Source organism: Gymnoscopelus microlampas (genome assembly GCF_963454915.1).
Source record: "Gymnoscopelus microlampas genome assembly, chromosome: 6".
NCBI lineage: Eukaryota > Metazoa > Chordata > Actinopteri > Myctophiformes > Myctophidae > Gymnoscopelus > Gymnoscopelus microlampas.
In genome coordinates, this window is record NC_139943.1 from 24,630,283 (window position 1) to 24,657,827 (window position 27,545).

The 27,545-nt window shown below is 42.0% G+C and overlaps 3 protein-coding genes across 4 annotated transcripts in view; all 3 read left to right on the forward strand.

Moving 5' to 3' along the window:
- The window catches only part of LOC311047226 (polypeptide N-acetylgalactosaminyltransferase 18-like), a gene marked incomplete at its 3' end in the record, with an annotated part of 141,736 nt that overhangs the window by 25,752 nt on the left and 88,439 nt on the right, over positions 1 to 27,545 (forward strand). The gene's annotated exons all lie outside the window — the stretch shown is intronic.
- Positions 19 to 1,970, forward strand: LOC311047227 (uncharacterized protein). 2 transcript variants are annotated; one of them, XM_084059875.1, is made up of 7 exons: positions 19 to 34; positions 154 to 246; positions 743 to 823; positions 1,150 to 1,224; positions 1,417 to 1,464; positions 1,604 to 1,700; positions 1,841 to 1,970. In XM_084059875.1, the coding sequence occupies exons 3-6, from the start codon at positions 747 to 749 to the stop codon at positions 1,695 to 1,697; spliced, it is 294 nt and encodes a 97-aa protein (XP_083916001.1). In that variant the 5' UTR covers positions 19 to 34; positions 154 to 246; positions 743 to 746; the 3' UTR covers positions 1,698 to 1,700; positions 1,841 to 1,970. The 2 variants fall into 2 exon arrangements, with proteins under 2 accessions (XP_083916001.1, XP_083916000.1); XM_084059874.1 differs by lacking the exons at positions 19 to 34; positions 154 to 246 and having other exon boundaries at positions 648 to 823.
- LOC311047872 (uncharacterized protein) lies at positions 1,989 to 4,594 on the forward strand (the record flags this gene model as incomplete). The annotated part of the gene is made up of 4 exons (XM_084060821.1): positions 1,989 to 1,996; positions 2,258 to 2,334; positions 2,555 to 2,755; positions 3,919 to 4,594. 4 exons carry the CDS (start codon positions 1,989 to 1,991, stop codon positions 4,059 to 4,061), a joined length of 429 nt encoding a protein of 142 aa, XP_083916947.1. The 3' UTR covers positions 4,062 to 4,594.

A 27,545-nucleotide genomic window follows, 5' to 3' on the forward strand; every position in this document is an offset into this window, starting at 1 on the left:
CATCTGCCATCTCCTTAACGGACTTGTTTGCCGTGTGAGTTTTATGCCTCAAGAGTCTACCTCCATGTTTTGGTTCCACGCCCTTTTTCTCTTTTTTTGTTTTGGTTTATTTTCAGATATTTTTTTCTAATGTTAGATTTCATGTCTCTCCAGCCTTCTGCTCAATGGTCTGCACCACAGCTAGCAAGCCCTAAGGCCATCACACCAGTCCATACCCAGGGCTTCTGTCCACAGACTCCTGACACGGTACAATGTTCTTTTCAATTATGTAAGGTCTTTACTTAACCCATTTAGACCTGGGAACGATTCTACAAATGTCTTCTAAATCCTGACAGTTTTCTGAAAAAACCCTGTTTCTATGTCAGTCATTCTCAAACATTTTTATGTCAAGGACCCCCAAGATTATAAATAATTGGCCGCCGACCACCATCTGAAAATATGTTGTTCCAGGGAACCCCCTGAAGCAAAGATTTCAGTTAAAAACGCTCTGAAAAAATATATCCAAAGATTTGCACTACATGTTCACGTTTTTTCAAAAAGTGCCGCGCTATGAGATTGTAGATCTGCTATTTTTCAATAGCTAAAGTATAACATAATGCTTAAAACACCAAAAGGGGTCCCGTACAAAATGGGTTAAAGATAAAAATGTCGTAAGTGTTGGTTAGTTAATCTACAATTGGCTGTAGATTTTCAATTTGACAGACTACAAACTACCGCTAATGTTATTTTGCTATGTCTCCAGCTTTATGATCCGTTTTCAAGTGGGGCTAGCCCTTGGGCCACACCGGTCTTTCCCCAGGCCCTCTGCCCAGCTCTTGACACGGTAAAATGTTTTCAATACATTTAATGTCTACATTTAAGTTGTGACTTTGTAACATTTCAGATATACTGTAAGTGTTGGTTCACTAGTAGTAAGAGACCACACCTTCTGCTCAAATTTAACAGTATCGCAGGGCAAAGCTGTGGATGAAAAGGTTTGTTGGGGAGGAGGGGGGAATTCATTTGAGTCAACTGATCTCGGGTGTATTTATACTGTGGTGAATGTTATGTGATGAACACAACACTCCATTGAACACAACTTCATTTAGTAAATGTATTTGTACTGATCTTTGACAGACTACAAACTAATGTCATTTTTCTGTCTCTCAGCCTTATGACCCATTTAACTATGGTCTACAGCCATGCCCTCCGGCCTCTACACAGGCCTGTCGACCTGTTGAAGAGGTATGTTTTCTTTAGATTGAATTTATTTGTGACTTGTATTACATTCCACATTGCTTTTGATTGGTCTATCTAAAATCCACAATGCATTGCATAAAGGCATAGCTATTTTTTAAAGATCTTTGACAGACTACAAACTAAGGTTACTTGTCTATGTCTCTGCAACCTTGTGATACCTTTTACCCCGATCTACAGCCATACCCTCCAGCCTCTTCTACACAGGCCTGCCGACCTGTTGATGAGGTATGTCTTTCTTAACCCATTTAGACCTACAAGCTCGGAGCACAGCACTCGGTGCTGCGCTATGAGCTTGTATAGTAGCCTATAGTTTTGATGATTTTTGACCAAGTACAATTAAGGGCCTTTTCTCTTTTCTGCACAGCCGTATGCAGCTACATATATGGACTTGGATCAGTGGAACCAAGAAACACCCAGTGTACTGCAACCTCCATCTCCGTCCAGTGATGCTCCAGTAGAAGGTGTGGTTCCTCAGCTAAGTGTCAGTAGACTTGGCACTGTTGTCCTTCAAATTCAGGATTCATAGATGAGTTTTGCATTCTACTTTTTTTTTTTTTTTTACTTTTCTTTACAGTTTTTGACGTGCTTTCAATCTTTCCAGGTCAACCAAATCCATCGGACCAGAGCATACCAGAGGGTCAAGGGTGGCAGCCTTGCGACTCTTGTCGGTTTGAGGTGGAGAAGCTCCAGCTCCAGTTGAGGAGGATAACCACTGTGCTCTCCAGTATCAGTAAGTTTTATTGCCTGTAATGTTGCAGTTTTCAGTTGTCTGCTAATGTCTCTCTTTTGTGAGTTCTCTGACATGACTGGAAAACTTTGGTATCCCAAAATATCCCTACATTTTCTGTTTACTGAAGAGCAGGGGAGATCGACCCCTGCTACTGAACAAATACTCATCAATGACTGCTATCAGAATAGACTGTAGAGCTATATAGAACAGTACTCAATCTTATTGTTTTACAAATACACTCAGTAGACTCAGATTTTTTTGTCTTTTTTCTAGGCTCTGAACATCTAGACGCACTGAAGGGCTTTATCACCCTGGTGACCTAGAGTCTGGAGTGTCCAGTCTCGGGCAGCAGGAGCTATATCCAGGTATGGATGTTTACGTTTGCCATACATTTCACACTGAACCTGACGTTCTTGGTAGCGAGTGATCCGTGTTGTGAGCTGCAACTAGATAGTGAAGTTTTCAGACAGTTGTCTGTTTTCATGGTGCACTGAGCGCAGAAAGGGGTCAATGTAGCTGAGCCTTACAAGTGCAAAACTGATCTTTTAAAATGCAGTTGGTTAATTGCTCGCTCTCTATTCACAGGCTGTGGACAGTTGATTTCCTCTGTGCAGCTGGCAGCCATACACCAGCGTGCCAGGAAGGACTGCAAGAGGCTATTCCACGCGTTGTTCGAGGTGTTCTTCACCCATGAGGAGTGCCGCAATGCCGTCATATGCGGAAAGCATGGTGTCATCCCAGAGGGGAAGAACAAACTGGATGAGGCGAAGAGGGATGCACTGTTCAGTAAGTATTTGTCACACCACTAGTTCCTCAGAGTAGTGTTATAGATGGCCAGTCAGTGGAGTTGGTAACCACTTATAGATATCTTGGGACCATAATCGACAATCGTCTGAAATTCGATTCCAATACTGAAATTATTTGCAAGAAAGGCCAGCAGTGCCTTTTCTGTTTAAGGAAGTTAGCCAGGTTTCAGGTAAACAAATCAATGATATAGAGCCTTCATTGAATCTGTCATATACTTTGCTGCTATTTGCTGGTATGATAATCTAGGTATTAGACAGAAAAATGCCCTTAAAGGAGAATTCCATACTAAAAGGCTTTCTTACCTTTCTTTGTAGTTGTTAAGTACACACCAAAGAGGTCCAGGTGTTATTTTGTGCAAAAGCTCCTTATTGGCCTTATTTCCCCTACCATGAGCCCTAAATGAATTGCATTGAATGGGGCTATGGGGTGTTGTGCTAATTCGCTTATTTCTTTTGCTCAAAATTATTATTATTTTTGTATATATCCTCTTTTCATAATGTAAATAATATCCCAAGCGGCACACTTTACTACTTATTTCGATGGAAATAAGCGAATTAGCACACCCCATAGCCCCATTCAATTCCCATTCCATTCAATACAATTCATTGAGGGCCTATGGTAGGGGAAATAGGCAATAAGGAGTTTTTGCATAAAATAAACACCTGGACCTCTTTGGTGGGGACGTAACAACTACAAAGAAAGGTAAGAAAGCATTCTAGCATGGAATTCTCCTTTTAAGGGGGCTAGAAAGATTGTTGGGGGTATCTTGTGACAATATACACATGTCTGTCTTACTGTATTGTGTTTTAGGGCGTTTATTATCTGCTGTGAAAGGCCCAGCTTGGGACATATAAATATACTTGATCCTTGACAAATCTTGGTTTTGTAAATTATATTCTCAATTTATGATGTCACCAATACATTATCATTGGGCAATTTGGCTGCCTTTGTGCAGTAAAAAAAATGCATGTTCCAACATGTTGCGCTGGTGGGACGTACAGTACACTCTGAACCAGGTTGGCCTCGTCTGTGGCTATGCTGTGCTCAGTCTGTAGAGTCATAATAGTCTTTAAAATGTATATATTTAACCGGGGGAAACCCATGTTGACTGACTTGTGTCATGTCATCTTCTCTGTCTGCAGACTACGTCTTGCGGTGTTCCTCTCTGGCATCATGGACCAATGGTTTCAGTGAAGAGGGCTTGAAGAAAGCCATGACCAACAAGTGCCGGAGCCGTGCTGCAAAGGACTATGTACTCCCCAGTGTTTTTGGCAGCAGATTTTAGTTTTAGTCATTAGTCTCTTGAATAGTTTTCACTTAGTTTAGTCACCTGGAATGTTTTAGTGTTAGTCTAGTTTTAGTCAACTAAATGTCATAAGATTTTAGTCGACTAAATCTACAGTTGATTTAGTTGACTAAAAATGTATTTTGTCGGGCCTTGATGCCGTCGTAATGACTGTTTTTACACTTGCTGAAAATAGCCAATCTACAAGCTCACAACACGTTGCACCGCGACACGTGAGCTTGTAGATCTGCAATTTTCAGCATGCAACTAATTGTAAGATGACATATACTAGATCGCTTGTCCACTAGTCCCTTCCTAACATTTTAGTCTAGTTATTTGTTGACGAAATTGTCAGTATATTTAGTCATCATAGCTTTTATTTAGTTTCCATTTAGTTTGTCAGTGGAAAAAGGTAGAACATTTTTCGTCTTAGTTTTAGTCCCCCCACTCCCAGTATACCTAAGTTTCAACTTTTATGTAAATTGATGCCAATACATTTTTGTTTTTGTACATATAAATATATGTTAAAGCTGCCTGCTGTTTGTGGATACTTCAATAAATGTGTTTTTGCCACAATTAATGCTGTTTTTTAAATATTTATTAGCATGTTCACTCATTTATACCTCAGTGAGAAATGGGAAATTAAATCTCAATTATTGCTAATGTATGTCTCAATGAGAAGCTAAAGAGACTTAACAAAGCCAATAGGGAGATCTCACCTATGCCTCATTTATCACTCAAATACAGCTCTTAATGTATCTCGCCTATGTCTCATGTATCTCTCAAATACAGCTCTTAATGTATCTCGCCTATGTCTCATTTATCTCCCAAATACAGCTCTTATTGTATCTTGTCTATTCCTCATGTATCTCTCAAATACAGCTCTAATGTATATACCCCTGTCTCCCCCTATGTCTCGCTTACGGATCCTAGTATTCAAGTTAGGAGCCATAAAAAGACATAGGTGATCTTTAAGTGATCTTCAAATGAGAAATAAAAGCTGGTTGCTCAAGAGAAGCATCTGAGATTAAAATGAGAAGCAGATTTTTCCTCTGGGTATGCATGTGCACGTACAGTACACACACACACACACACACACACACACACACACACACACACACACACACACACACACACACACACACACACACACACACACGAACGAAGATTGGTTCCCCCACTGTTTCCCCTTGCTGCTTTGTAGATATGATCCATGGGGTGCCTGCTTGCATGTGTGGCGTACACATTCATGTACATGTGCAGTAAAGATGAGTACAGGATAGCACTTGAGCACCACAGCTTCATTATTACATTTTTTATTCATAATATGAATAAAAAATGACTAGTTTGAACTCTATTATCCTTTTTTGGCAATGTCTGAAATGATTGCTTTGCTCAAGCTAAGCTTGATAATGAACTGCTGTTTAGTGGAGTGAATATTTACGTCACACACTTAGCTTCCACTTCAGCAAAAACAAAATACAATGAGAACAGACTGAAACATTTCTTTCCCAAACCATTTACTGAGAAAACTGCATGCAAATCACTTACATTGTTCTCACTGCACGGGTCAGTTACACCGATACTATCACAACAAAACGTTAGTCAAAAAACATCCGGATTCTCTCCTTTCACATTTCTTGACAGCAAAGCAAAGCATTATTATTTAATATTTTTGATATAAATAATTAGACAATTATATTACTGTTGATTAAGTAATACAGTATATAACCTCAAATAAATTGAATTAAAAGAACAAATTCATAATTTGTTTTTTCTTAAAATGTAATTTCTTTTGTGCTAACTTGTGTGCTGTATTCCTGTTTCCTTAAGGCCAGGAGATAGAAACGGGAATAATAAACTGAAATAATAAAATAAAAATGAATCCGTGTTCATGTGTCCTGTGAGGAACTGTGAAATCACTCTTGTCAGACTAACGCAAATGGGGGAGCTTTCATGAAATAAAACGAGGTTATTTTATTTTTATATATTTTTTATATTCTGCACAGATGGCAGTCTTTATTGCCTGGACAGATTTTCATCATCAACTGTGAGCAGATCAGGGACACCGTCTTTCTTTCTTTTCATCTTGTGAGGCTGTTGCCAAGGAGTAATAGCCTGCTCCTGAAGCCTTTCTCTTTGTCATTTGTTTTCTTTCTTTTTATCTCTCTTTCTATCTGTCTGTCTGTCTGTCTGTACTGTCTGTCTGTCTGTCTGTGTAGAATTTGCTAATTTGTAAAGCACTTTGAGCTGCATTTATGTCATGAAAGGTGTTATATAAATAAAGTTTATTATTATTATGGTCTGAGTGTCTCTGCATGGCAGGGAGTGCACTGTATGGAGCAGTGGCATTTATGCTTATGAAATTGGCCTGATATGGCTGGGAATGTGATTTAAGGGCCATTTGAGGTCATTCAGTCTTTTCAGCTTTAATAAAGTATCCGTGAAGATAACCTGGGTCATATGATTAAATGCTGCAAGCCTCACTAATAAGCATGCCTCCAGGAGCATTGACAGTTCAGTTCTCTCCTATTCCTTACAGCTTGTCAGAAGGGTGGAGAGAGAGAGAGGGAGAGAGAGATGGAGAGATAGGCGGCCCAACATCTTAATCAATTTCTTGAACTTTAATCTCTCGAAGAAAATCTCTCAAAAAATATCATTTTAGGAAGTAGCTCCTTGATTCTTGGTGAGATGGGTGAGGGGCCGGGCTAACTCTTTCTTTCTTTCGAGAGAATTGGTCATTTCAAAGACCAATACCCAGATGCCCTGATGGAAACAACAGGACATCAGTAATGCACACATCACTGATGATAACCCTCACCTCAGCGGGATATATAGGCGATACTGTATATCCACCATACAGCCATCTGGCATAGAACATAATGAAGTGAGGATGTCATGTAGAGAGGATGGCATCACAGCACAGCACAGTTTCAGTCTTCTCATTAGGGAGGCATTACAGGGATAATAAGTTAGTCAGGAATAGAAGTTTTCTTGGGGAAAGACTAAGCAAGGGTAGACTGTTTAGATCAGACTAATGTTGAAGCTATGGAGATAACAGACAAATATGTTTGGCTGGCAATTGCTGAAGAAAAAAAAGTCTCACTCCCGATGATGTATTATCAAATATCTTTGACGTGTGTATGAAGACAGCAAAATGAGGAATGACGACGGCAAGACAGAATATTAAAGTATATTACATTGGGAACAGATTATTAGAAATGCTTATGGCTTGTGTTGATTGTTTTGGTGTAGTAGGCCTTTCGACTTGAGGCAGACATTCTTCACGGATGATGTTATTATTGCATCAAGCACAGGGGCGGATTTAGGTATGGGCAATATGGGCAGCATGTTGGGGACGGTGTGGTACGGGCCACGGGGCACAATTGTTTTTCGATTTTCTATTGCTCATTTGCATCATTTGTCACATCACTGTGTGGGTCAATAGGCTCTATGCACAGCGGCCATATTGGACAGAAATTGGGCCCCTTCCTTGCTTCCTTCACAGGTGTTACCAATGACACTAATGAAGGCTCTGTTCCATTTCGTGTAGCACAGTGGTTCGCAAACTTTTTAGTTTCAAGGACCCCCATAACTCTGAGAGTGTACAAATGGAACCAAATGGACCCTCCATTTGGTTCCATTTGTACACTCTCAGAGTTACACCCTCTCAAGGAACCATGAGGGTCCCTGGACCACACTTTGAGACCCACTAGTATTTCTAGTGAGCCAACATGCACAATATCAGCACCCTGGCTCTGTTTGACCAGAATGGAACAGAACCTTCATTAGTATCATTGGTAACACCTGTGAAGGAAGTAAGAAGAGGCCCAATGTCAAAAATGGCTGCTGTGCATAGAGCCTATTAACCTTGTCAGAGTGGACACCCTGATTCTAGTTTGTGAGCCATGGTCTCCCATTCTGAAGTACGAGATGGGGAGGGGGGCGGTGGTAGGTTGACATCACCTTAGGTCTCCCCACTGGAACTCAGAAGTACTGTAGGGGGAATGGGGTAATCAATAAAATAGTGCACTCTGACTTTGTACAGTAGCTTACTAAATTGAATGTTATTAGTATCAGTTTAGAAAGAAGTGGAGACACATGCAACAGATAAAGGTATGCGGCACTACGGCAATGTCATATCTTTATGATTATATTATGCGTATGTATTGACATTATAACTGTCACGGGGCAACCCGTGCCCTATATACACATACACACATCTGACTGCATTGAAAGTTATGCAAGGACTAATGGTTTTAAACTTGTGTATTGATAATGAAATGTTCACTGATTGTTTGCTGGTTGTCTCTCCTACACTGCTGGTGGCAATCCCCTTGATTGGGAAGGTGCCAAGTGCTGTGGAGGAGGGGTGTTTCATATGCTTTAGGAGTATTGTGTTTATTTAAACTATCATTGAGTCTTTACCCCAAGTTATATTTGTTTAATTGTAAAGCATCATTAGTAATGTTTAGGTTACTTTTATACTGTGGCACGGGGGAAGCTCTGGGAGTATTTATGGAAGTATTTGGAATTGTTGCTAATTGGTTTTGTGTCCTGTGGTAGGATCCGCTCCCTATTTAATGGAGGCTGCAGGATTCAGGAACAGTCTGATAGTTAGATATGGGCAGAAACACATGTAACATCCCTGAGGGAGAGCTACCGGGCCTTGTGTGATCAAGGTTAAGCCTGAAGAGAGCTTTTATCCAGTTGGGTCTTGTTTATACGTGTTTGCCTTAAGTGCTTATTTATTGTTCTCATTGCTCTATTTTAGACTTTTAGGCCAGTATTATTGTTGCTAAATGTATATATTCTTGCACTGGATTTCGATGGAGGAGTTGGGCGAAATAAAAAAACCCAAAATGCATCTCTGACTGTCTTGGCCGTTCGAGCCTTTTCACAATAACACTAATGTTTGTTAGCTTATGTTGCTATGCTTTTACACACGTGACAATATTCTGTTTTTCTGTCCAACTCGCTTACATATTAATTGGATATAATTTCAAACAGTTTTGATCAGTATAATGTCACTCTGTAGCCTGCAGAAAAACGATTGCAACCTAATAGCACATTATTGATTTGGTTAACTTGTATTGTGGTGACACCATCAAGGTTGTCTGTGACTGTGCTGACTAGGTCCTAGAGGTAAAAGACATTTACAGTACTAGAGGATTGGATCTAGAGTCCGGGCCCTCGCCTACGTCGCACTGCCGCTCCGACCAATGTGTCTGAGTCATAGTGTCAGGGGATTTGTGACCCGTTGTACAGTACACGCCTGTCTGTGTCCCTTTTGTACCCATACTAGAAGTTCGGGCCGCTACGCGGCCCGAACGTCTAGCGTGACGCGTCGTTCACTTTGCAGTGCCACCTTACAGGCACCTCACAGTGTGAGAGAGAGTTTTGTGCTCTCCTAAATCCACGGCAGGCTTTGAAAGTACCCACTTCAGAAAGAGGTGACGTGCATCACCTCTCCAATGACCAAAACCCACTTTGTGATTACTCAGACCTGGTATGGCAGACCTGTGGGGAGTGTGCAGTGGTGTACAATGTGAAAAGATAGTTGAAATCGCAGGAGATGAAGTTAGCAGTTTATTTGTGTAAAGGGTCGTCGGCGTGGGTTGTGTTGAGGATGGAAACCGTCGAACTGGTGCATCCTACCTATTTATAGGTAGGATGTGATGTCATGCTGTCGTGAGATTACGTCACACTGGCGTGTCTCATCGTGACAACCGACATGGCGCAGGATTCAAATTGTATATATATATAGATGGAGATCTCTCTCTACTTGTGTCCTTTTATGCCCATATATGGAGATCCCTGATGTCATTAGTATATGCCCATATCCATATATTGGCATGCCCATACATGGGCATATTGGTTTGATCGGCGGTTCTGGACAACCGCATATCCGAAGACTCGTCCGCGGGCACTGCACTACCTTGAGTCCTTGCCTATGCGCGCATCGAGTTTGAAGTCGGTTGTATCGGCATGATCTGTGGCTCTGGACAACCGGATCTCCATATAGGCTTCCTGTATGGGCATATCAGGTTTGTTTATGGTTATGTCTGAGTCTCATTGACATGCCTATATGGGCGTATCGGGTTTGTTTATGGTTATGTCTAAGTCATAGTGACATGCCTATATATGGCAGTATCGGGTTTGTTTATGATTATGTCTGAGTCCGAGTGACGTGGCTGAGGTCCGCCGGCCGGCCGGTCCTCCCAGTAGCCAATTTTAAAGATATTTTTTATCTTTTGTGATATATTAAGTTTTATGTTTTGTTTTATGCTTAGAATTAGCCAAGGAGATTGTGTGGTCCATTTGATTCCTATTCTGAACTGCCACTGATCAAGACTCATAATTAATATAGGCAATTAATTATTTATGTCAGTGGATTAACATATCTCATATCACTTTCTTCTCATCTGTCTGTCTTATCATAAACATTAGATGCTTATTTATTCTAATAAAGAAAACGGTTAACTGAGTTGAGTCTTGTAAACTTTTATTGGTGGATTTTTTTCGTCTTATGTCATAGTATATTTACATACAATGGCTTGGATAGGATGTGAACGGTAGCTTGCGAGTCACGCAATGGGGTCCATTAATGATGTTGACAATGTTTTTCAGCCACATTCCCATCATGCGTTTTGGTTCAGTGAGCAAGCTCAGCCAGCATGTGGTTTGCTCATTCTTTTCAGATGAATAGATGAACCTCCAAAATGACGGAACAAGATCATTTGAAAAGTAATTAAGCAGTATTACACCCTCGAGGTCATACACCACGGACCGACTTCTTGATGTTGATGTTTTTAGTCTGTATTCTACTGCATGTCTCATAGTTATTAATCATCTATGCTCCTAATGCAAAGTTACGGGTCAGTAACTACTCTGCATGTTGTTCAACCACGTCATGATGACAGCTACATAAGAAAGTAATGATTAATTATATAATGGTAATGTTGTCTGATCCTGATGTGTATTGCTGTACACATATACACATATATGATGTATATATACACATGCACGCACGCACGCAGAGACACGCGCGCGCACACACACACACAGACACACACACACACACACACACACACACACACACACACACACACACACACACACACACACACACACACACACACACACACACACGCTCATTATTAATATGCTGACTTGTCCCAGGGTCATCAGTCATTGTTCAGTCAGTTGTCAGTTACACGGTAACACATGGTAATGTTTTCCATATTCACTGATGAATCAGTCAATACAATAGTTATCTCAATCTTTAGCTCCCTTCCTCCTTTTCCATATGTACTGTACTGTATGTCCTCTTACTCTGAAAAGCTCAGTTCACTTCAGTTGCTTTCAGGTGATGGATCTCATCCCTTTAATATTATATTAATTTGTATTGATTAATTTAGAAATGTGCATTTTGGTCCTATCTTGATGTTGACATGTAATGTGTACCGAGAGTAATATCCTTACTGCTTACAGTACTTAGTGTTGGGTCGCTGGTCACAAGCTTTATCCACTCATGTGCGTTCAGCGTGCGGCTAAGATGGATTTCGCCCTATTAAGATGACGTTAATATGTGTCATTCTGTCCCCTGCATGAAATATCTTGGACTGATTGAACTCCTCCTGTCACTCAGCACTCTGTATCCAAACTCAATTTGAACCTTATAATGCAATAATGTAATTTTAGCTTAATATCAGTTCCATTGAAAATAATGTCTTTATCTTGACACTAATGTACTTTATGTTGTATCTTGAGAGTGATGTTCATGCTGGTTACATTGATTGATGGACCACGTTTAGCTCAGACACCCGTTATCAGTGTAAAGATGTTAAGAGAATACCAATATCAGCATACCAATATCAACATACCAATACCGATATCAACATAAACTCTTTGACTGCCAATGGCGAGATTTCTCGTCATATTTTGCAATGGCTCACACCGGCAATAACGAGAATGACGAGATTTGTGTTTTCAGTGGTTTTACGATAGAGGGCGCTCTTCCGCAGCCTGTGAATGATCCCAGGAAGAGTACACCCAGAAATCACGTGATCACAGCAAAATGAAGCTGATTTCGTCTAGTGTTATAGGATTCATAAAAGTAAAATCTTCTCTGCTTTCTGTAGTTTTTGTCGAAAACAAGCCACATTCAACTGCCCATAACTATGGAACCCACTTTTGAGAACCACTGTGCTACGATGTACAGTATGTGGCTGTATGAAGATAAAAGCAGTGCGCTTACATCTTGATGTCGATGAATGTACTCTTATCAGAGCTTTGCTGCAGAGTATCATCTATGCTAGCTGCATTTCCATGTTGAAGAATCTTGATTAAAACAAAACTCGGTTGGATCTGCTGAGTGGATGATATGAAAAGGATCATTACTTTTGACAAGATGGGCTTCACACCAGAGTGTGTGTGTGTGTGTGTGTGTGTGTGTGTGTGTGTGTGTGTGTGTGTGTGTGTGTGTGTGTGTGTGTGTGTGTGTGTGTGTGTGTGTGTGTGTGTGTGTGTGTGGGGATTGCTGTAGGTGTACAGGCTTATTTTATCCATTTTTAACTCGTACAATGTTACAAAATGGACCCGTACTTAAGTTTATATTAAGGATTTTACTCTGCACGTGTGTGTGTGTGTGTGTGTGTGTGTGTGTGTGTGTGAGGCTGAGAGCAAAAGACTGCTTCAGCAGCGGTCTGTCCCTATAGATCCCCTCCAGTCTGTCAAACGTCAGTCGCAGCCTCCATATAACTCAAGAGGAAATTACTTCTGACAGGCAGCAGGGGTCATGACCCTGCACCAGGCTCTACTGATCTCCATCACTTCTACACTGGTGACAGCGAGAAGGACGGAGGAAATGAGGGTGGGGGGGTGGAGAAAGAGAGAAGCAGGAGAGAGATGCTAGAAGCTCTGCAACGCCTTGTGAGCTTGTCGGACGGCAGTTTTTGACGCGTGACACCGCCAAGCGACGAAGTATGATGAATCCGGCTCAAGTTGGGATGAAGAACGTAGTTGGAAGAGGGAGAGGGGGGGATAAAATGAAAGGCAGCACAATGTGAGATTGTGGGTGAGAAAGCGAGGGAAGGAGGAAGTGGGTTTAATAGAAAGCGAGAAGAACCCGGGAGCAACAGACAGACATGGATTAGTGGAACACAGCTCCCTCTAGTTTTATGATATTCTCAGTGTGAATAGCAAATGAAATCAGAGGGCGAATTGAGATGTTGGATGTTCTCTTGTTGCATTTCTCCAAGAGGGGGGTGGGTTTGATACTTACAGTACAGTATGTGCACCATAGCGTCGCAGGGTGGGGTGTGATATTTGACATGAATACATTTGTTTACAGCCTTTGTGTTATTGCCCCGTATTATATTGGGAAACATGAATGCACAGAGTAGACAGGGAACGATAGAATACAAATGTAAAATAATAACAGGAGGGAAATTAAAGAAAGAAAAATCGAAGAATGTCATACCGCCCGATGGAACCGCCCATCCCACCCTCAAGGCCAAAAGTCAATCATTCACACTGCTCTGGTCTCTCTCAGCTGACAGTTGGGCTGTTAAATATTGTTTCTTGCCTTTCATAGCTCATAGTTTTGTCAGTTTTTTGCCCCACAAATAAATAAATGCCAAGTTCTTGCGGAAAAGACTGAAAAGCTAGTCGCTATTATGTTTTCTCTTGCCATGACACAATGTGAATTGACTATGTATGGTATGGAATTTTATATGTGCATGAATAATGTGTAATGAGATGAGATATACAAGTAATATGTGTGAGTCATGCATATGGAATGTTAGATTACAGATTACAGATTTGTTTATTTACAACAAAAGCACCCATATTTAACTGCTGTGCGAAGTACTAGATGGCAGATTTTGAATATGAAAATACTGGAGAATGCCATTATTTATCCCTACGATAGGCTTTGCACCATGTGGGCTGAGACAACATATAAATTCTGCGTGTGAGTGTGGGGATGTTGGTGTACGTGTGTGTCCACTGTCCACCCATCTGTGCAGCCCAGATTATTGACCATTTTAATCCCTCTACAGACGGGGAAAACATTTACCTCATGTCTCTCTTTCTCTGTCTGTCTGTCTGCCTGTCTGTCCATTTATCTATCTATCCCTCACATGTTCTCGCTCTTAATTCCTGCTTAGTCTGCATTTGTCTCTCACCCTTCATTATATCCTCTCAATCCTGCTGTGATTTTTAGCTCAGTGCACTGCAGTGTGACCGCTGTAAACCGGCAATGCCTCCCATTAGCAGACAGTTAGTGGGTTCATCCATTAAAGTCTGAGTACACACACATGCACTCGCGCGTGTGTGTGTGCACACACACACACACACACACACACACACACACACACACACACACACACACACACACACACACACACACATTCTCTCACACTCACACGAACTACACAGCCAAGTCACCCATTTTTCATATCGGTTTCCCAGGAATTAATGCCATTTTGCATTGCATTGTAGACAGACAATTAGTGCGTGGAGCGAGGTGGAGAGGAACACCGTGGCTGACACACCACCTCTTGATTTTGGATTTCACTATAATTTCTTTTACATTTTCAATTCATCATTGAGCACTCACTTTTTTTGTGGTCCATCAATGCAAATCTATAGATTTAGCTTCTTCCCTTGTTGATGTTATAGTTTCAGAGTTTTATTTGGATGTTGGTTTTCTCTTCTAATCAACAAAATATCTTCCCATTGACATTGATACGAGAGATGGATTGTTGATTGTTGAATATATATATATTTTTTGATACATTTTTGGGGCTTTTATGCCGTAATGTATAGGACAGTAGGCTGACAGTGCAGTGCAAGTCTCCACCAGGGGACAAGCTCCTGCCTCCCTCCATCATTGAGTCAGTGTGGTGCATGTAATGACATTGCACGTCAATGGGGGTAAAGTATCATAAAGGATGCTGATTGTTAATACCTTGTGTCAATGGACCTGTAAGGGTCCATTTGGTTGGGTCCTTTTGGTTAAAAGGATACAAAACCCAAGGTTTTTTTTAAGTTAACACTCACTCACCCACTTTAGTAACTCAGCAACATGCTTTTATTACGACTCGCCTCGCTTACTGCAATCCCCTCTATGCCGGCATCACCCAAGCCTCCCTCTCCCGCCTGCAGCTTGTCGAAAACGCTGCCGCACGCCTTTTAACAGGAACTCTCCCTCCATTGGCTCCCAGTACGTTTTTAAATCTTTAAATGGATTAGTGCCAGTTTATGTCTCTTAACTTCTTAAATTATATGTTCATCCAGATCACTGACCAATTCAGCTGGTCAGCTGACCAATTGCTGCTTGTCGTCCCTAAGACGAGGCTTAAGCAAAGAGGATGGCGAGCGTTCTTAGTCGTAGCTCCCAAATTGTGGATCCAGCTACCTCGTCATGTCAGGCTCCCACACTACCTGTTTATAAAAGCCAACTTAAAACCCATTTTTATTCCTTGGCTTTTAACCCTGATTGATAGTTGTACTCATGTTTAATTGTATTGTGTGTTATTTTGTATTGCATTATGTTTTTATTGTTGTTATGCCTACTGTGCAGCACTTTGGTCAACTCTGTTGTTTTGAAATGTGCTCTATGAATAAAGTGGGATTGGATTGGACTCAGGATAATGCATTGTGAAATGCAAAACATTTTGTGAGACAAAAAAACAAGGCCATGCTCCCAAGGTTGTTTCTGCTTCAGCGTTTTTATTAGCGTTTTAAATGTTGCAGGAGGTTTTGTTTTCTCCGGCTGTAATTGCAGGTGAGACAGAAATTTGGAACAAGAGTCCTGCACATGGAACAACCACTTTAGTAACCACTCAGCAACCCAGGCGAACCCCAAGGTTGTGTCAGAGCGATGAAATGTCCATTTACATTTACATCAAATGTGAGTGATGTGCCTTAGCTGTCCTTACATCAAATAACGTTGAGAAGCAAAGTCACTCTTATGATGATTTATAGCTTCGTCCCTGACTACGGCTAAACCAGCTGTGGATTACTGTTGTTACTTCCACAAACACAACCACCCCCACACACACACACACACACACACACACACACACAAATACACACGCACGCATGCACGCACCTGCCCACACACATACACCCCCCCCCCCCACACACACACACACACACACACACACACACACACACACACACACACACACACACACACACACACACACACACACACACACACACACTACACAAAAACACACACTGCCATTATCTTACTGTATTACAAACACATGTCATCTGCATAAATAAGCCCGCTCAATATAAAACCTGTCCCTTCTAATCTATCCACAAATACATCACTCTGTGTGTGTGTGTGTGTGTGTGTGTGTGTGTGTGTGTGTGTGTGTGTGTGTGTGTGTGTGTGTGTGTGTGTGTGTGTGTGTTCGCGGGGGGGGGGGCATGTTTCTTTTACTAATGCTCGATTCACAAGCCAATTTGGCTTTGTTTGCAGCGAAGACAGAAAAAGACCGGGCCATGGCCGTGGTCTTCCTGCTATTAACATTTCTTATTTCAATGGAAAAGTTATAATAGATGTTTTATAATCTACTAAATAGATTAGTCTGATTAACCTCATGACCCTGTATTAAACTTTGTTGTACAATGGTGGTGTACAAAAATAGTGAAAAATAGGATTTTTTAAATAATTGTTAAATCGAGGCAAAATTTTTACATAATCGTGATAATCAGTTCAAGTCATATCGCCAAGCCCTAGGCTATAGGATGGCTTACTTCTAAGGCAGGTACTGTGCTGAAAAAGGACAACATATACCTGATTGTCCCAAGTCGAGACTATTGAAATAATCCTTACAATTGAAACACTGCATATAGCCTGTCGTTGCTATGGCACAGCTCGGTTTGCTTTCTTTGCTAGTTGGGGTGGCTATTCTTCATGTGACCTGTTACAGTATGCACGCCACTTAGTCACTTACAGTACGGAACAAAAACAGGGGTCACTGTCAGAGAATGTCTTGACCTCACAGATATCAGAACAGTTTTCTCACATCCAAACAAACCGCTTTAGTGCTTGACCTAAGGTTGTAGGCCAGGCTATGTATAGAATCACATGACTCACTGAGCATTGTACAGTACACTACATAATTCGATTTTTCACTCGCGGTTCTGTGGGAGTGATGGAATCCAAGTACCCCGCTTGGCAAGAGAGCAGGAAACATGGAGATAAAGAGAGTCTTGGAATAGGAAAACATCACCTGTGTGAACTCCCTTTGGGCATAGCTACAGCAACTAGAAAGGAAGACATTTTCCATTTTTAGCTGTCTTAATTACCTTACAGTACGTTTCTGTTGCCAGTAGGCTAGCACCTGCCTCCCTCCTCCTGCAGGGCTCCTTTCCTCACTCCCTACATTGTACATCTCTTCCTTCTCCCTTCACCAATTACCTTTTTTGAGCAGTTCTTCCTTAGCCTTTCCATCCCTCCATCTCCTGTAGCTCTATATCCATCTCTCTTCGTCTTTCCCTTGCTGCTGCCGCCCCCACCACACACACCACCACCACAGGGGGTGTGAGCTGCCATCTGCCCGGGCCAGGTTGTTCTCCCCTGGGTTTGCTCCTCCTTCAGGGCCTCCTCTCTGAAGTGAGGGCAAGAAGGTTAATTAGCCATAACAGCTACCTCCGGGACACCGGGGAGGATGTTACAAGACAGTCAGCAATGTGGTCCTGCTTGCCTCTGTGTGGAGATTTGCTGTAGATGACCTGGTTTAGCCGGAGAAAAGCAAGATTTTCTGTGTCAGTCTTGATTTGCCCACTTCGGTTGAGAAGTATAGTGCTGTATGTTTGTGGAAGTGGGGACCATGCTGGTGTGTCTTGTAACACAGACCATGTCTGAATCCAATGTTACATGTCATCCCCTCTCTGCACACCCTGGTTTCTGTCCATTAAAGTAAAACAGAAATAACCTCAATGATCTGGAAATAAACTGTTTCCAGACACACTGATGTAGGATGACATGCTGGTGAAGAATGTTTTACAAGGTAGCGAGCAAAGCACGTTATACAGAATTCATGCATGTCTTTTGCCATTGAAGACTGCACTGCAAGACCTGTGAATGGGTTTCTAAGCTGAAGGATATTGGAAGGTTAGCTATTATGTGAACTCTGTAAGCGGCTTTGGATTTTCCATTGTTTTATCTCTTACTGTATGTGACTCAAATTTTACTTGGACATTTTGGCAGAAAGTTTGATGAAGTCAATATTTAATTTCAGTCAACTTTGAAAACTGGGATTACAAAACTGATAGTTCAGTCAGATCACTGACGAATAGATTGAGACCAGTAATAACATTTTATTTATAAACTGTAAATACGAGTGTGAATATTATATTTGATCTTGGAGTTCAGGCTCTGCTATACATCACTCCCTGCTCAGCATATTAGCCGACAACCATTTAAGAACAGGGAGACATACATCTATAATAAACCCCCCAGGGGAAATCAGAAGGGAAAGCAGAGCCTTCTGGTGGTGCTGGGATGGTGGTGTGAGCAAACAAAGCACATACATCGTCAGTGGCAACACTGACAGAAAGCAAGAGGAAGTGCAGAAGTATCAGAATCAGGTTTTTGCAATGAATCAGCTGAGCTTAAGTAGACCGCCAATTTGATCAGCTGCTTGACACGTCACATACAGTACATCGCCCACATAGTGTGCACATGCGTATAAACCTCTCGAGTGTATCTGCCTGAACTAGCTCGCAGGCTACGCATCATTTATACATAAACTAATTGTTTTGTACCCTGCACCCAAAGCCAAGAATCTCTCCTTGACTCATCAACTGATAAATGTCGGGACTGATGTGGGAACAATACGATGAATATAAGTTTAATCGCTGTAACTGTATGCACCAGAGCTTGAATGCCTGCTTATGCCTGCTTGTATTGTGAATTTGTACTTCCATGTACTGTTGTTCTCATGTCTTACTAAATAAAGTACATCAATCAATCAATCAATCCCTCGAGTGTTGTCCATTTTGCCACTGGTTCAAATATACTGTATGCATTGTGATGATGTATCAACTAAAATGACAAGGATGACTCTCTTTTAATCTACAGGGCATTTTGTCTAAATGCCTACAAAATACCTTTTGGCATGGTAACGATTTACTTTCAAATAGATCCATAGGCAGGGGAAAGACATCAAGGACAGAAAAAACTGCCGAAAGCATGACATTTGAGAGAGAGAGAAAGAGAGAGAGAGAGATTTTGAGTTGGCCCATGCCAGACAGAGTGGGCTGGTTGTGCAAGCATTGCTCTAATATTAACTCTGTCGCACAACAGTGTCACTCACCAAATTTTACAAGCTCACCATCGCAACACGTTGTCAGCTTGTGGATGGGCTATTTTTGGCAAGCGACATTGTCGTACGACAACGTATAAATCAGGCTCATAGAAGGAATGAGAGGCCAGGGCAGATTGAAGCCAGCGAGACATGGAGCAGCAGATAGGGTTTGTCTTCAGGGCTCTACAGCTGATTGATAGAATGAGAGCTTGTCTCGGGTTCCGAGGCATTGGTATCATCAAGAGGGAATTCATCATCATCATCATCATCACCTTTATTTAAACTGGGAATACAGTTGAGGGGCAGGCCCTCATTTTCAATGCAGCCGAGGTAATTAGAAATTAGGAGTTAGAGCTACACTTGAGAGGCTCTAGAGGAGCACTCAAGTGCGTGCACGAGGCGTGTGCATCAAGATGTGTGCCTGTCTTTCTCGTCCACCTGTGCCTAGTCTACCTGTCAGTGTATTATTGTACCTGCACACATACACCTATTTTTGTGTTTCTCTGCCCACCTGGCCATCAGTTTGAGTGTATATGCGTGTGTGTGTGTGTGTGTGTGTGTGTGTGTGTGTGTGTGTGTGTGTGTGTGTGTGTGTGTGTGTGTGTGTGTGTGTGTGTGTGTGTGTGTGTGTGTGTGTGTGTGTGTGTGTGTGTGTGTGTGTGTGTGTGTGTGTGTCTCTATAGTTGTGAGGGCCAAATGTCCCCACAAGTACAGTAGCATTTGAGAAATAGACAATCTTTTTAGTGAAAAGTTTTTAGTGTTAAGTTTACAATTAGGAAAGGATTCAGGCTGAGATTAAGATTAGGCATTAATGCCTACGGTTAGGTTTAGAGATTGGATTTAGGGTTATGTCTTGCATGCCGGTGTCACCAAAAATAGCAGATCTACAAGCACACAACACATACTTCATTTCATCTTTGTGCAACAAGGTATAACTCAGGCTTTAGGGTTGGGGTAAAAATGTTGTTAAAAATGGCATTTATAAAATATTTTTTTCACAAGTATAGTAATACGTGTGTGTGTGTCTGTCTGTCTGTCTGTCTGTCTGTCTGTCTGTCTGTCTGTCTGTCTGTCTGTCTGTCTGTCTGTCTGTCCGTGCGTGCGTGGTGTGCAGAATGTTTATGCAGTGTGTCAATGCGCTTCAAAGCACCTCAGAATGAATAAATAAATAAATGTGCACTCACATGGTGCCCACTGCCCACATTTTCCCTAACATTATGTTGTTTTGGATGTTTGATGTGGCTGTTAAATGATTCAACGGCTTTTACTGAAAATGCTCAGAATAAAAATAAAAACTGTATTGGAATACATAGCCTACAATAAAATGCGCAAGTGGGGTGGGTCAAATATATGGTAAATGTATAGAGACAGAATAATATGCTATATCATTAGAGGAGACCACTTGATCCGAATCTGGAGTCTCTGCATTGGTTTATTGTTTGACCTTTGGCAGCCCATAGGAAACTCTGTATGTCCAGAGTGTTTTAAACCTGTGAATTCCACATCATGTTCAGCTCATGTAAATGTAAAGCCCTTCAACAGTCAACAGATCGGAACGGGCCTGAGGCTTTATGGGTCACAGAGGATTACATCTGCCCTCTGCTCTGTCTTTTCATCTCATGGCTTCTGATTTCTCCCTGTTCTCTTTTATTGTACTCTAACTCTCCCCGTCACCCTACTCCTGCTTTCTTCCTCGCCCCTCATCACTTAATTATCTTTTTCCCCCTCTCATCTTTCCTCTCATCTGCCCTCTGCCATGCCTTCATTTCCTTACATTGTGATCTGCCCGTCTTCCTCACCCCGCCTACGTTAACCTGTCCTCCCCTCTTATGTCTCTGTGACTCCGCTTGTCTTTAACACCACTCTCCCTGTCTCCTCCCTCCCTCCTCCCTGTGCTAGAGCCATTGGCATGCTGCCATGGTCACCAGCTGTAGGTCATGTGTGACGTATGGCTATATGGCCAGGGCCAAGGCAGTAAGACACTGGCCAGAATAAAACAGGACAGGACACATACATTATAAGGCCTCAAGGCTCTGTCTCGTTTTTAACCTTTATTTCCCCGGCGAAGGCTGAACACTTGCTGTGTTTGAACAAGGCTCCCTGCTTCCTTGCTTACGTAAGAGTACCGTGACATTTGAAATTGCATTGCTGCTTGTTCTTTCTTTGCTAGGGCAAGCTTGTCACATTGCAGGTGGTGCATTTACTTTACATCCACAATCTGACAAGTGTCTACAGAAGACAAACAACAGGCCTGGATTTAAAATGTCACATCCTATGAAGTGAGATTTGTGCTGCAAATATTTTGCCTCAGCCTTATCAGTTCCCAAGCTAAACCTCGTCCCCTGTTACTACATTCAAAATGTCCAGGCTGTCGCAGCCTTGTATCCTACTATAATTCTAGTAACCTCTGTGCGTGCGTTTGTAGTGGTGAAGCTACCCGGTTCTCCCCACTGGCTGGACCAATTGCTCTGATTTTACACACAGCCATTGACCATTACCATCTGAACTTAACTGTGAAGCCCGTTTTTCAATTTAATCAAATCTCAGCTTCTTATTAGCGTTTTTGTGTCAAAGAATGTCGTCCCATAGCTGCGGCTGCCCAGCTATGGGACGAACTGCCTCCCGGGTTGCCAGATCATGTGCGTATATCCCCCCACGGATGCGTCGACCGGGTATGGTCTAGTTTACTTTAATTTTTGTTAAGCTGACCTGCAGCTTGCAGGTCACCTTAACAAAATTAAAGTAATTACGAGGCGTTTACTCTGTCGACTTGTCAATACAACAACATACAGTAGCCAGTAATTAAGCATTAGAGATTAATTTCTCCGGATTAATTTAAATTGGAATTTTATTGTCTTTCCTATCTATCCACCTTTGGGTGCCTCAGCCTTGGCTTGGAAAAACTGGAAAGCTCAATTCCCTGACTCCCAGCTGCATCTTCTGTACCAATTACTAGACACATCAGCCCCTCTGAGCTTTGAGCCAAGCAGCAGAGGAAGCAGACCTGCTAACACAGAGAACAGTTTCAGCCTCAGGTCCCAGTCTGGTTTAACAGTAGTGCCCACAGCCTTAATCCCAGCCCAACTCTAGACCAGCTCCATTCTTTCTCTCATTCTCTCTCTCAGTGCTCTCCTTTTTAGACCTTTCCTCCTGCCCCTTGACCTTCCCCACACAGCAAGACATCATCAGCTGTCTCATTTTAACTCTGAGAGTGTAAGGGTCCACTTTTACACTCAGAGTTAAATTAACAATGTGAGGTTTTTGCTGTGTATGGCCACGGCGTCTCGAGTCTGTCAAATCCAAGTTGAATACCACTGCTGGGCCCGGCCTCCTTTGAGGAGCTGACGCCTTGCTTAAAAAATTCATTTGTGTCAGTTTCAATGGAGAGTTTTAGTCTCCTGTGGTTAAAACGCTGCTTCAGATCTTTCTTTCCTGCCAAGAAGAGAAAAATAGTGTCTGGCAGGTTAAAACTGCTAGACATCATTAGAGATGCCGAGCAGCACTCCAAAAATATATGATGGACTTGCTCTGAATACATTCTAGTCCCTACTCCCTAATTAAACACATTTGGGGCTGTATCGGTTGAGCAATGGCACAGCATGCGTTAAATCCCCACGTGTTGGGGATCGGGCGGAGTACGGGGCTGTTTCGATGCGTTTCTTCTGCAGACTATAATGGTCCTGCCAGGCCCAGTCCAAACAGGACAAGTCAGTTCTACTCCTGGGTACACCACCACACTGTCCCAGTTGAGACCCTTTTCCCTCAGAGATGGACCTTTAATGCCTCCCAGTGCCAGAAATGAATAAAATATGAATCCCTCTGGATATTTGAGTAGGCTTCCTGACCGGAGGAGACTCTCTCTCTCTCTCTCTCTCTCTCTCTGTGGGATGTGTGTTTTAATGTAATGTGTGCAAATGTTCGTTTTTGTGTGTCTGTGTATGTGTGTGTATCATTGACTATTATGCGTCTACAATTGATTGTGTATGTTGGTAGAATACATTGCAGCTCCAGCAGGTGCAGTATGTATACATGTATGCGTCTCTACACACACACACACACACACACACACACACACACACACACACACACACACACACACACACACACACACACACGTGTTCAGTGTTGGCGGACAGCGTATTGACTGTCCAGTCACATCCTCCCTGCCCACTATCTGTATTGAGGTCATCAGTGACTGTGCTCTCCCCCAGGTCAACACATTATCTAAATGATTTAATATCACTGTAGTTGCCCCGACCCTCTACTGTCATTGTGCTGTGGTGCAGGGACACTAAGCTCTCTGGGTTGAATACTGAATACTCAACTGACTTTTTATTGCTATGCCTGCCTGGAATAGCAATGTTATTACCTAACTAAAGTAAAATAGGGGTATGTATAGTATAATTTTGATGACAAGGTGTACAATAATGTAACATTGTAAGTGAATATCAGCTCAGAGTGGTTTTATGGAACAACCTCAGACTTGATGACTTGCTTGTTGTTTAAGAATAGCAGTTTTGGTACTTTGGCACAAGTACAAAAATGATTGTTCTTTGATTTGTTCTCCAGTTGCAGTGTATAGATATTATAATACCACTTTGTTTAAGACTTCATATTATGCTATTGATTTTAGCCCCACTGTGTTTTCACACCAGTCCATTTGTCTGTTTGTTTAAGTCTGTTTAAATGACTTAAGAACAGATTTTCGGCCAGATTTTCATGAAATGTGGAGAGAGAATGATCAGTAAACTGCCCCGCAGAGATGATTAACTTATATGTGGAAAAGGTTAAAGGATGAGGTCACAATGAAAGGAAAAATGACTTGGAAGTGGCATATCTTGACTGTTGCACAGTGTTGGCAGAGGTATGCATTCTGCTTTGCAAGCGTTCTGTTATAAGTCACTGGGAGCGTGACGAATAAATGATCCAAAAATATTTCACATCACACTATTCATTTGGTGATGCCTCATTCATACATGTTGATGCTTTTATTCATTGTGAAAAATCAACCTCGTTTCGGAAAAAGATTATGTTGCTTTATCAGCACGTAATATTTGCGTTCTGTATAGATGTGCTCATGACACAAACAGCAGTTTAAATGAATGTGATGATCAAATGATCAATGATTAGATAAAATCGCTCCCAGTGTGTAAGGACCTTTACTAGTATAAGTACTATCAACACGCATGTGCAGCTCTCTCAGATAATGTATGTATGATGTACAATGGTCATTTTATGATGTATGTTTTATAATGGTCATTTCATATCAGGCAACAAAAACCATAACCTATCCTAAGATCACACTGGAGTTGAACCGTAGTTTTCCTCCTCCCAAATTATTCTATATTCTGTCTATTTATTAATACAGAATGTTTTTTTTTAGAGACCAGTGATCTGGAGCTGAATCCAAACCCAGGGCATTCCAGCCATGTGGATGGAACATTATTAACAGGTTGATCCACCAATGTGTCCCTACGACCACTGAGGGACATTTTCAATTTTAGATTATATCAGCTATGGCTCATAAAGACGGCATTGAATAGAATCGTGTTTTGTTATAAGAATGAACTTTATTTTATGGTACTTAAGCTTATAAAAAAATGCTAATAGGTAATTAGATACGCTCATAACATGGCCTAATATCTATATTCCTCTTGTGTATGCAGTGTGAGTTTAGATTAGAATATTCCTCTAGGTCTGTGCTGTGTTTCAGGCAAGGACACACCACTGCCCCTGGTACCCACCCCCCAGCCTGCCCCCCCCCCCCCCCCCCCCTCCAGTCCACCCTCTGCTTCTCTTTTTCTCTCCATCTAACATGCTCCCCTGCTCGTAGACGTTTGTTCACTCCCAAGTACGTGTAGTCACACACTGATGGATAACAAGTGCACACAGACATGCACATAAGTTCACAGGGACTCACATAAACTCTGTCTCTCGCTCTCGCTCTCTCTCACACACACACACACACACACACACACACACACACACACACACACACACACACACACACACACACACATGCACACACAACTGCATACTGGTCCACTGACCCGTCGCTTCTGTCAGATATTCCCTGCTGTCTCTCATGCTGATGAATGAGAGCGAGGAAGAGATATAGCCACAAGCGGAAATGAGGGGGTCCAAGCAGATTGCAAACATTTGGATGCTTGTTATCTCTGCCAGGCCGAAGGCCAGGGATGGAGATTATGTTATCGCCCCCTTTGTGTGTGTGTGTGTGTGTGTGTGTGTGTGTGTCTAAATCTCAGACACACACACACACACACACACACACACACACACACACACACACACACACACACACACACACACACACACACACACACGCACACACTCTGTGTGCTGGTCCTCTTGTGCCAAACATGTTGTGCAGGCAGCCAGTAGGCCAAGGAAGACATTGATTGATTGATTGATTGATTGAATACTTAGTCAGGAATGTAAACAGCACAGAGGTACAGTACAGTAAGACATTTAGGTTAAAAGGGTAACACAAAAGTTGTGGGGACTTGTTTCCATTGTGGTCTTATGTATTCAATTCATCAACATTGCACATTATCACATTAACTGATAATAATCAACAAATACAAATAACTGGAGAAAAGGGAAACACGGCGGCATTGAATGACACCTCCTTTCGATGGGAATTAAAATCTACCTCCCCTTGTTGTCTTCTGATAGTTGTTTTTCAGGCCAGTTTTCAAAGAAACCAGTGATTCACATCCTCTAATCGATGATGTCAGGGCATTCCACATAGTGGTGGCAGACTCAGTAGTGGAATGAGAATTTTACATGTTTGTTCTAAATTTGGGGGATACCAGGTTGTAGTTGCTCCCTCTGGTGTTGTGGTTGTCACTCGGGAGAAGTAGTTAGACAGGTACTGTATGATGGCAACGTCCCTTTGAGTATCTTGATGTCTTCCACCCCGAGCCATCCCAAACTAGCAAAGTGTGTTGGAATTAGGTGGGGTCATGGGTTTAAGGCAGAGTAGTAGTGCAATCAGTTTGTTTTGGGAGGTCTGAAGCAGTTTTTAGTAACATTGAGATGTTGGAGAACCAAAAGGTGCAAGCATAGGCTCTAGCTAGAGTCTGAATGCACTTTTGTCGACAAAAGTGGAAATCCTGCCCAAAAATCTTGTTCTTTGATTGACTTTTTTGAACGCTTTTGAAATAGGTTAACCTCTTCTTTTGCTTGAGATTACTATCGTCAACTCTGACACTTCAATGTACTCTCAGCCTGCTTTACGTTTTGGCCAAACATCAAGAGGGGTTTATTTATCACTAACTCTAACCCTAACCCTAACTCATACAAAAAAAAAACAGAAAGAGAGAAAAAGTGAAAGAAAGAAAGCCCTTGCATAAATATGCTTAATAATGAAGTGGTTTATTTAATCAGGACCCCTACCAGTCACCTTGTCATCATGCATTATATGGCTGCCCAACAACCCTTTTAGCTAACACTTGCAGCATCAAGGGACACAACGGAGCACAACAGAATGCCCTTCACACACTGCATTCTACCCTCCATAGTTCAGGTCTGAGAAATGCATTTGTGTGATTGGTATGCATTTGTTTCTTTTGGATGACAGTCGTTTGCCTGAGAAAACTCTGCCATTGTCAGCTGTGCGGATTTTACATGAATGGAGACAATCGTCACGGCTGCTTTAACCCAGTGCAGATTATATGAATTGTCAAATTCCCCAAGAAAGGTGACACCAAGAACTGTGACAACTGGCGTGGAATCCCTCTTCTATTCTTCTATACGAAGCAAGGTGTTCTGCAGAGTCCTTCTCAACAGACAGGCATTGGCACCAGGCCTAAAGGTGCAAGCAGGCTTTAGGAGGGAAGAGGATGTACAGTATGGACCAGATCAGAGTGGTTTCCCATAAAGTCTGGAGGGTGACAGGGGTGCATCATCTCTCCTATCCTTTTTCTTGACTCCATACACTGGATCACAACCAACACCACAGCAGACACACCCAGAGGCATCCATTCTCCCAGCTAGAAGATCTTGACTTCGCCGATGATCTTGCTCTCCTTTCAACCAACCACTACAACATACAGGCTAAAACTAAGTGGCTTAACAACTTTGCCAGTGTTAAACTTGCAGTGGCAATGGAAGAACGGTTCTG

Excerpts from the sequence above, each read along its gene's own strand:
- LOC311047227 (XM_084059874.1), top strand. The coding sequence starts at position 720 with ATGTTATTTTGCTATGTCTCCAGCTTTATGATCCGTTTTCAAGTGGGG. Across the intron at positions 824-1,149 it reads TCTGCCCAGCTCTTGACACG|CCTTATGACCCATTTAACTA; the intron begins GTAAAATGTTTT and ends TCTGTCTCTCAG. Across the intron at positions 1,225-1,416 it reads CCTGTCGACCTGTTGAAGAG|CCATACCCTCCAGCCTCTTC; the intron begins GTATGTTTTCTT and ends CCCGATCTACAG.